Source organism: Aegilops tauschii, chromosome 7 (assembly GCF_002575655.3).
Source record: "Aegilops tauschii subsp. strangulata cultivar AL8/78 chromosome 7, Aet v6.0, whole genome shotgun sequence".
NCBI classification, from domain to species: Eukaryota; Viridiplantae; Streptophyta; class Magnoliopsida; order Poales; family Poaceae; genus Aegilops; species Aegilops tauschii.
The window spans coordinates 616,519,387-616,530,310 of record NC_053041.3 but is presented as its reverse complement, the minus strand read 5'-3'; the positions used below and the strand labels follow the sequence as shown (position 1 = coordinate 616,530,310).

At 47.5% G+C, this 10,924-nt stretch overlaps 1 protein-coding gene across 1 annotated transcript; it reads right to left on the bottom strand.

The window, feature by feature from the left end:
- Positions 1-9,592: 9,592 nt before the first annotated feature.
- Positions 9,593-10,721, bottom strand: LOC109787402 (BTB/POZ and MATH domain-containing protein 2-like). Its single transcript, XM_040396934.1, is given in 2 exon segments — positions 9,593-10,168; positions 10,170-10,721. Coding segments are annotated over 2 exon segments (1,128 nt in total).
- Between the last annotated feature and the right edge of the window lie 203 nt (positions 10,722-10,924).

The following is a 10,924-nucleotide window of genomic DNA, read 5'->3' as shown; positions in this document are numbered from 1 at the left end:
ATTCTTACACGCCTCTGCCTCCCAGAGGTTCCACAAAGACAACATCGCCATCCTTGAGGACAATGGGATCAATTTTTTTGCCCATGACACCAAGGTCGTCATCGTCCACAATTTATTTTGCTACCTTCTCGGCACTCCAACAACCTCGACTTGTCTCTTCCCACTCCAAGACCTTTACCCGACGCAACTCCCTCAGCTTCGCCACCTGGACTCCCCCTTCTCCACTCAAGAAATCTAAGATGCCTTCCTCTAGAACGTTAATGCTAGTCCTGGTCCTAACGGGCTTGGGCCAGGGTTCTACCACAAGTTTGGGCACAACATTAAACATACGATCATTCCCTTCTTCGAGGACTTAACAAACCTTCGTGCAGATGTAAAACGCTTCAACAGAGCACACATGTTTCTGCTCCCAAAAAAGAGTCAGCCAGATTCCCTAATGACTTCCGACCTATATCCTTGAAGAACTGCACCCCCAAGGTGATCGTTGAGGTCATTATTACCAACAGGATAAAACCCCTAATTCCTCTTCTTGTCCATGGAGACCAAACTGGCTTCATCTCCCGCAGATGCATTGTTGAGAACTTCAACTACGCAGCCGACATCCTCAGCACCTGCCACATTCAGAAGGCGCCCGGTATGGTTTTCAAACTTGACTTCCACAAAGTGTTTGACTCTATTTGTTGGGAATCGCTCCTCCTCATTCTCCTCTCTAGAGGATTCCCGCCTACCATCGTAAGCTGGACCCGAACTCTGCTTGTCTCCAGCAAGACGGCGGTGCTGCTAAATGGGACTTTGGGTCATTAGGTCAACTATGAGAATTGTCTAAGGTAGGGTGACCCGCTTTCACCCTACCTCTTTATCATCGTCGCACACTTGCTTCAATGCTTAATCATTCATGCTTTCTCACCCGACCAGCTCTGCTACCTGATCTACACTCGCAGACCTCCGATTGTGCTCCAGTACGCTGACAACACCCTAATCATTGCCCATGCCTCTAGCCACGCCGCAACCACGCTCAAAGACATCGTTGACAAGTTCGCCCTCGCTACTGGCCCCTCTATCAACTAATAGAAAACTACCTTCGTGCCCATCAACACGGACCCCACAACTAGCCTTAACATCGCCCAAACCTTCGGTTGTGACCGTTCCACCTTCCCCCAGATTTATCTAGGTCTCCCCCTCTCTCACACGCGCCTTCCGTCCTCAGCTTTTGAACCCATCATTCAGCACTTTCTAAAATACCTCTCTGTGTGGGCGGCAAAAATTCTCACCCGAGGAGCCAGACTTACCCTCATTTTCTCCACTCTAGACGCCCTCGCTACTCACTTTATGTCTGTCTTTAGACTACCCAAGACAATTATCAAAAGGTTAGACGCTATCTGTAGATCCTTCTTCTGGGTGGCTGACAAAAATTTTTCTGGGGTAAAATGCCTTATCGCCTAGAAAAATGTGTGCACTCCCAAGACAGCCGGCGAGCTTGGTATGAAAATTTTGGCTCTCCAAAACAACTGCCTCCTCATGAAATTCACTTTCAAACTTCTCTTGAAACTTGACCTGCCTTGGGTGAACTGTTCTTCCAACACTACTCTCTCAACTTCACATATAAGCCCCCAAACCCCCATTACCTCTGAGAATTGTTAACCAACAGCTCTATCACCTTCATAAAATGTCCTTCGTCCTTACTAATAATGGCACTTACACCTTCTTTTGGCTCGACGCTTGCCTTCTGCCGACTCCGCTCGCAGAAAACTACCCCCACTTCTTCTCTCACTCCACTTCATCCTCTATCTTGGTAGCTATGTCATGCATAATGGCTTACTCGCTACTCTACGGAACCTCCTAACCAATGTGGCTTCTACCGAGCTTGCATCTCCTAACCAATGTGGCTTCTACCGAGCTTGCGTCTGTTTTGTCTTATTGCGGGATGTTACCACAAGCAATGTGCCCGGTGACAGATTCCTCACCTAGGACTCCTGGTTCACCTAGAGGTGCGCCTACTCATTGCTCTCCTCTGACCATGAGCTTGATCTCAACACAAGGCACATTTGGGGCTCCAAGGCACCTATCAAGGTTAAGATCTTCAGCTGCATCCTCTATCGTGACAGGCTAAGCATGATGGCGAACTTCTCATCGCAAGACCATCACGTCGGTGTCGTCTTGCCCTCACTGAGACTTATCTTTTAAGGACACGACGCACCTCGCCCCCCCTGCCCATGCGTGGCTCAGGTCTGGTCCCTCTTGGGACTCCAGGCCCCTCACTACATCCACCTCATCTGGGATACTCCTACGCCGGTTGGCCTCAACATCAACATTTGGTCTACCGTCGTACTCGCCATCCTCTGGGAGCTCCGGGACTCCAGGAACGCTCATGTTTTCCGTAACAAGACGCACTCCCCCCTAGATACTATTCGGAACATTATCTCAGATTTTACGCTTTGGGCCTTCAGATTTAAGGACCACATTAGTAGGGAGGTTGTCGTGTCTTGGCCCTATACCTCTCCTCTCGCTATAATCTCTAATGTAACATGCACCTGCCCTTGCGAACCTTTGAGTAATATATTCAGGTAGGGATCCTCTCCCCCACCCCCTGGGAGATTGTTCAAAAAAAGATCAACTCATAAAACTCCGGTCTATTGCCCCCTTTAGAAAGTACATGGCGGAGAACAACCTAGTATCAAATTCACCAAGCAGCACGTTTAGTAGTAATTCTTGTAGATCATTGTATCATTATGGACTTTCTTTGTAACAGTGAACTTAAGTGGTGGTGCCGTAGATCTCCCTAAATATAGATCGTTAAGTGCCAATCTAACCACCAAAACCGAACGTCTTGGTTCTCAAGATATATATTTGTCGCATAGCGTGTTGACTCATTTCATCTCCTTTTGTGATATGTCGCATTAAATCCTTTCATCTCCATTTGTCGTGTAGTGTGCTGACTCATTGCATCTCTCTTTATCCCATGTTGCATTGACTACTTCCATTTCCTTTTTGTCGTGTGCCACTTTAACTCCTTAATTTCATCTCCGTTTGTCGTCTAGCACATTGACTCCTTTCATATGCATTCTTTTAGTTTTCGTAAGAACTTTCCACAATGCGTCACTTAAATCAAATTAATAGGGTTTAACATATGATTGTATCTCGTAACAAAATTATTCATGTGCGTGATTTTTATGATGTCAGTACAACAAACCAACAATTCAAGCTCCATGGAAATTCACAGGATACCATTGCTCTCTGATATTTTGTGATTCAAAAATGATATGATTGAAGATGAGCTATCTTGTGTACATCACAAATTGTTTCTTGTATTCTTCTATCATTTAATGGTCATGGTACGAAATCCATTAGATTATCTTGTCGTTGTTTAGGTGCATCAAGATTTCTTTCTAATATACACCATGTCTACAAATGTGTGAGTACTAAGGGCGATTAATTTCTATGCAAATAAAGTAACAGAGAAACACTTACTATCTTCGGAAAAAAATTCCTATACCAAAGTCGATGATTTTTGTCCAATGGAGAGGCATTGAAACCAAATCTTTTGGAGTTAGATTGTTGGGTCAGCAGACATGGAGTTAAATTTAGGTGGAGAGATCCCCTTTCATCATTTTATGGTGTAGGTTCTTACAATCATGTAAACCGAGCTAATCATACAAAGGTTTGGATTTGTAGTTTATCTCTGTTTCTTTTATGCAACTTGTGCCTTTTATCCAGCCGTTGTAATCTCTATTGTATGGCTCGATCAATATAAGACCATCCGGTCCTACGAGGCTCAATATGCTTTGACCTATCGGTATCATGATTGAATAAATAGCTACCCTTTCCTAGATTCATATCAACGGCATCATCTTTTTCCTCCATTCCTGATTCCCACAGCCAATAAATATCAGAAAACTCACAAGGGAACACTACGTTATGTCGGAGCACAAGTCTGGCCCACAGTTCGTGGTGCGCAACTCACTAGTTATTTTGATGGATCTCCCCCGACACCACGCAAGATTATCGAGAAAACAACCAATGAGGAAAAGAGTGAATCTCCAATCCAGCCTATGTGGTTGGCTTAGGACTAATACATCCTAGGAGATATCCTCAATTTGTTTTTAAAAGACGTCTTGACACAGGTGGTGTGAATGACGAGCGTGCCACAAGTCTGGACCATGCTTGAGAATATGTTCTCAGGTCAATTTTGAGCACAAGTCATCAGTAACAAGATAAGGGTTGCCAACATTCATGAGGGAAACATGAAAGCCATGGATTGTTAGGAATAAGCCAAGCATGAGTATGTGCTCGTGTGTATGATCTGTGTGCATGGGTGTGCGTGTGTGCTTGTGGTATTCGTGGCGTGGTGGTCAGCACGTGAGCTAGCTAGATGGGCGTGCATGCATGTATTAGTTGCGGTGTTTAGCAGGTTGTTAGCAGCGGCCGGTGGAGATGGCCGCGTCAAGCGCGTAGCGTGCATGGCCGGGCTGATCGTTTGCATGCAGCGGATAGCTAGCTGGAGAAACGTGGGCGTTGCGTTTGCTATAGGACTACAAAGCTGCCGCCGTGGGTGTGTGTTGGTACTGAGTTGAGCACCATGTAGACATTGCAAAGAGAAAAAAGATTCGGGCGTTCGTGCGCCCACGGCGGCGTTCGTGCGCCGGCCCGAGAAACTTGTGTCCACTGTGTTTATCTCCTTCCTTCTTTCTTGTTCAAGCGAGTGAGGAGAGGGATAGGTAGTTAGGGTTGCCGTTTGGCAACAACATTTGGTATCATGAGCTGGTTCATCTTGGGCGTCGTTCTTCTTGCCGGAGGCGTGCCGGTGGTGGCGGAGTTCGCCGGCGGCTGCGCGATGCTCCGGGCCGTGTGTCGGCCTATGGAGGTGCGCGGCGTGGCGAGGAGGCCGCGGTGGCTGCGGCGGCACGGTGAGGAGGCCGCGGAGGACCTGCGTGATGGCGGCTTCAACGACGACGACGGCGCGGTGAGCGCGTCGTGGCGGCTCGGCGCGACAACGGTAGAGGCGCCTGGCACAGAGCCGCGGCGCTCGTGTCGGATGTGTCAGGCGCGTGTATGGGCGTGCGCCGGGCGTGTCAGGCGCGGCGGGACCGTGGTGTAGGGTGGCCATTGGCGAGCGGGGGTGTGCGCGTTGAGCTGGTCCATCGCGGGCTCGCCGCGCCCAGACGTGTGCGTGCATGTCGGAGGGGGCGCGGGCAGAGCGGGCGGGACGGGCGCTCGACGTGGGCTGGGACATGGGTGCATGCCCGGCGCGTCCCTGGGTATAAAACCCCCCGTGTACGTTGTAATGGCAGTGCCCGGAGTCGAGTTCGAGCTCGAGGGAATCAAGGCCGTTGGTGCGCCAGGAAGAGAAGCAGCGGCGTGTGTCGCCGGAGATGAAGAAGGGCATTCTCCGTGGCAGTCGACGAGAGGCCGGAGTCCTGTCAGGATGGGCGGCGAGGTCGTGGCTTAGAGGGGAGAATGTTAGGAATAAACCAAGCATGAGTATGTGCTCGTGTGTGTGTGATCTGTGTGCATGGGTGTGCGTGTGTGGTTGTGGTATTCGTGGCGTGGTGGTCAGCACGTGAGCTAGCTAGATGGGCATGCATGCATGTATTAGTTGCAGTGTTTAGCAGGTTGTTAGCCGCGGCCGGTGGAGATGGCCGCGTCAAGCGCGTAGCGCGTGTAGAGTTTTTTTTTTTTCGAAAAAGGGGTTCTCCCCAGCCTCTGCATCAGAGTGATGCATACGGCCATCTTATTAACAAAATAAAAGGTTCCAACAAGGTTCCAAAATCTCCAACTTAAAAGTAATCAAAAGGCAGCTCACACAGAGCTAAAGAGACTAGACACACAGACTAGCCAAGATAATATGCCACAACCGGCTGGCTAAAGATAGATAGGTAAACTAATTGCCTATCCTTTACATGACCGCCATCCAAACCGGTTGAAGATATCCCGAGCTACCATCTCCGAGCGGATAGATCCAGTAACCAAATGCTCCCTGGCCTCCGTCGGAGTGAGTAGCGACCATGAACGGATCACGGCCGTGGCTCGGAAAATAACCTGCAAAAAGTGAATACATGATGTTCTGTTAAAAACCAAATCATTTCTGCAAGTCCAGATAGTCCACAATAGAGCGCAAACTCCAACACGAATATGTCTCGCTAATTCAGGCTCAATCCCATTGAGCCATGTCCCAAATAGCGTAGTGACAGAATTCGGTGGAGTAATATTAAAAGCAATGTGAACCGTCCGCCAAAGAACTCTGGCAAACGGGCAATCAAAAAAGAGATGCTTAATCGTCTCGTCCCGATCACAGAAGCTACACCTCGTAGGTCCTGTCCAATTACGCTTAATCAAGTTATCCTTGGTTAAAATAACCTGTTTATGGACAAACCACATAAACACTTTTATTTTCAAAGGAACTTTGACAGCCCAAACATGCTTGGAGGTAGGAATGGAGCTCGAATTAATTACATCAATATACATTGATTTAACCGTGAATACTCCAGACCTAGTCAGCTTCCAGCGTAATTCATCGGGTTGTTGAGTAAGATGGACATCCATTAGTCTCCGAACAAGACGGAGCCAAGCTTCCCAAAGATTGCCCACTAACGACCGTCTGAACTGAATATTAAGGGGGATGGATTGAAACACTGTAGCAACGAACACCTCACGTCGTTGAACAATGCGATACAAAGACGGATATTGAATGGCCAAGGGTGTCTCGCCGAGCCAAGTATCCTCCCAGAAGCGTGTGCTGGCACCGTTGCCAATAACAACCTTTGTCCTATTAAGCAGAGATTGTTTGGCTTTCATCAGGCCTTTCCAGAAAGGCGAGTCAGTCGGCCTGACTGTGACCTGGGATAAGGACTTTGTCTGAAGGTACTTGCTGCGAAGGATTTGGGCCCACATGGCCTCAGTCTTAAAAGAAAGCTTCCACAGCCACTTGCTAAGAAGGCATCTGTTCTTAACTTCGAGATTCTCAATACCAAGACCCCCTTGGTCTTTCGGTCTACAGATGATATCCCATTTTGCAAGTCTGTATTTTCTTTTTAGATCATCACCCTGCCAAAAGAAACGCGATCGATAAAAGTCCAGTCTTTTCCTAACACCAACTGGGACTTGAAAGAACGATAAGAGAAACATAGGAATACTCGTGAGCACCGAATTAATCAGAATTAATCGGCCTCCATATGACATGAGCTTGCCCTTCCAGCAACTCAGTTTCTTCTCGAACCGGTCTTCGATGCACTTCCATTCTCTATTGGTCAGCTTTCTATGGTGGATTGGAATACCTAGGTAAGAGAAAGGTAACTCCCCCAAGTCGCACCCAAACAATTGCCTATAAGCCTCATGTTCGTCTTTGGCTCTACCAAAGCAAAACAGCTCGCTCTTATGAAAGTTAATCTTTAACCCGGTCAATTGTTCGAAAAGGCATAACACCAGCTTCATGGCCGGGCTGATCGTTTGCATGCAGCGGATAGCTAGCTGGAGAAACGTGGGCGTTGCGTTTGCTGTAGGACTACAAAGCTGCCGCCGTGGGTGTGTGTTGGTACTGAGTTAAGCACTATGTAGACATTGCAAAGAGAAAAAAGATTCGGACGTTCGTGCGCCCACGGCGGCGTTCGTGCGCCGGCCCGAGAAACTTGTGTCCACTGTGTTTATCTCCTTCCTTCTTTCTTGTTCGAGCGAGTGAGGAGAGGGAGAGGTAGCTAGGGTTGCCGTTTGGCAACAACATGGATTATTTCTCCAATATGAAAGCTCTTGAAGATGAGCTCTCTTCCATTGGCAAGCACGTCCATAAGAATTACATGATGTCGTACCTACTAGCCGGGCTCGATGTAAATTATACCCCACTAGTGAGCTTTGTCAACAAATATACTCTTATTTGTATGAATATTGTGTAAGTATGCGACGTGAATACCAACGAAAGATGTATCCATAAATATTATGTAAGTATTGTGTGGTTTGGCTGCGGCGTCCGACTCGGCGCAGGCTCAACGCTCTTTCTGCTGCTAGGTTCATCGCTCAAGTCGGAGCTGGCTAGACACCAACGCGGATGGTCGTCTGTTTGGCATGGGCCGGTATGGGTCTTGGTGTCTGCTGCGACGAAGGCTTCGTTGATGAAGTTGATGGTGATGTTGGAGTCGTTGGCTCGTGCAGGAGTGATGACGATGAAGCTTGGTGTCAACCTCGACAGTGGTTTTTCTTCTCAGTGGCGTGTGTGTCTTCGTGTGGGTAACCAGGACGGACGATGTTGCCATGTGTGGGCTTTTATGATGGTTTTAGCCAGGTTTTTCGTATATTAACTTGACAACTCTCTCCTCCTTTTCAATGAAAGCAGATCCTCCGGGGCGACTTAAAAAAAGGTCGGAGATGGCCTTGGAGCAGTCGTAGGACTCGAAGTAGTTCCCGCCATCATGGTGAGAAAATCCTCATGTGACACCATTCCATCAATATCAGACGAAATGTCAAACAGGGTCCAAACGAGATGATTCCATCTGCCGTAACTGAAGAAGACAAGTGGCGCACACCAGAAAGTCTCATATGAGTCCTCACTATGTTGTTTTGCATATACAGAAATCCTGAACATAAGTGAAGCAAACCTGACCACAAGTTTGGGAAAAATGCGAAATGACTCTCAGTCAGTGTTACAAACCCCAACACAACTCAGGTAAAGTAAACCAGGTTTGCTCTCTATAGAAATCCTGACAATGAGTGAAGCAACTTAGCTTGCTCTGTCACTAGAACCCATTTACAGAGCAACACAAATGTGGAGCAGAGGGTCCATTCCAAGGACGAAGAAAACAACAGAGCCCCCAGATTCCTTTAGATCGACAAGAAATGCGACCATTAAACCGAAGGAAGTAGGAGTGTGTACTATGCCAAGTAAATCTCACTTTGAAAGAACTAAGCATCTTGTAACTTAGCATGCAGGCTCAATGCAAGTGCATTTACAGAAAATTTCTCCACTAAGAACGCAACTAGTCTAGCTTTCATTTTCGACATGAAGCTTAGGCTGCAGAAATGATCACAAAAGGGGCAACTAAATTTCTAGCTATGCACATGTTTTTTTCAAAAATCTAAAAAAATTCTCAAAGTGAAAACTAATGTTTCATGGTTTTACGGGTCTCCAAATAAAGAAACAAAACATCTGGTAACAAAAATGAAGCTAAATATTCAGATTGGAACAATTAAAATATAGAAATTCAGTGTATAATTATCATCTCCATAATATAAAAATTCGACACCGATCAATCATTTTAGTAAATAACTTGCAATAATAGTGCTATTTGCTGAAGTTTTAACTCATCTCACGATAGATGTGGTCATGGAAGATAGTTACTCGATGCTTTGGGAAATGAAATGTGCACATAAAAGGAAAAAAAAAAACAGAAACAGTAAATGTACTGCTAGCCAACAGAGCAAAACATATTAGAGAATGTTACTGATATAGCATAGGTTCATATAACAGAGCAGTACATATCGTAAACATTTTACGAAACTTATCCTTCTCCAAATAATATCTAAGAACTTGAGAAATAGACAAACCAATCTCAGGTTGCTAATGTTTCAACTTAAGTAACTACGCTCAAGTTAATCCACGGTCAGCATATTAAAGTCTGCGTCTCTTAGCTGTTTTCTCCCATATATCCGCAATGACAGTAGGGCATTCCCTTTTCAGTTTCTCATAGCCTTTACTTGCCACCACCACATCAACCATTCTATTCGAAGAGTTCATAATAAACTCAATGCAAGCATCTTTGAGCTGGCTGCAATGGCGCTGGTGGGCTAGAGCTAGCGTGGTACCCACAGTGTCGGCACAAAGAACCTCACACAGCTTGCTCTCGCACATCAATTTCATCCTTTCCATGGCATACCTATCTGCAGCGACAAGCAAATGCCTAAGCATTTCTTCATACTCGTCATTATTGAGGTCACCCATCCGAGGCAACGAATCCTTGTAGATGAAATGAAGCAGTCCTCTGAAAGCAGCGGGCTGCATGTCTTCAACAGTTACACTGCACATTTGTTCGTCCCTCATTGGACCGTAAAACTCCGCCCGGAAGACCGCTGAACGCATTGCGAGAATGATCTTATGAGCTGAGAAAACCTCATGCTTGACAATGAAAGATACATCAGCTCCCTCTGTAGCGTCCAGCAAGTTACTGAGATTATCCAATAGCTAGCTCTGATGACGACGGCACTCGGACCACAACTTCCATCTTGGCCTCCTCCACCTGCGCCTCCTTGAAGTTGATCACTGTAAGATTGCACTGGATGCATACAATGTCGTCAATAATATACTCTCCAAGTTCACTCTTCCTCCAAAATTTGGTAAAGCCCCAGCCCGGGGTCGCGGCTGCATTGTAACGGGTGTCAAAAACCGACGGGTCTATCTGGCTAGGGTTTGGCCGGGCATAAGTCTGCGGCGGCGGAGGCGGAGCCACTGTGGCCTGGTCGAGCAGCCACATACTGTAGAGCGCCCTCACCTCAGTGTTCTCGGTCTTGAGCTCGAGGTAGACAGACACCCATTTGTTGCTCTCTTCCCTTCTACCGTCGGGGTAGAAGCGGACGCACCAGTCGTAGCCGCTGACGGCGAAGGTAGCAGACTCGATGGCCTTCCCAACGCCGAAGCCCCTGTACAGGCTGTACCCGTCGATCTTGAAGACGTGCGTCCCGTGCGTAGTCTCGGGGGCGCAGGTCGAGGCGGTCCTCGTTAGTGAGCTCTCGGACGCGGCCATCGCTGACCTCTAGGTGGGGCAGAAACTAAGCGTGGCGGCGGCGGTGATGGGAGCCGCGGGGAAGGGGAACGGCGACGGGGTGATTCGGGAGGCGGCAGTAGCGCACGGCGAGTGGTGGGAACAATCGAGTACAAGTTGGCGAAAACAATTGTGCAATTATATGTTGAAATTGTTCGGCCCAGCTATTCCATGACGGATTCCAA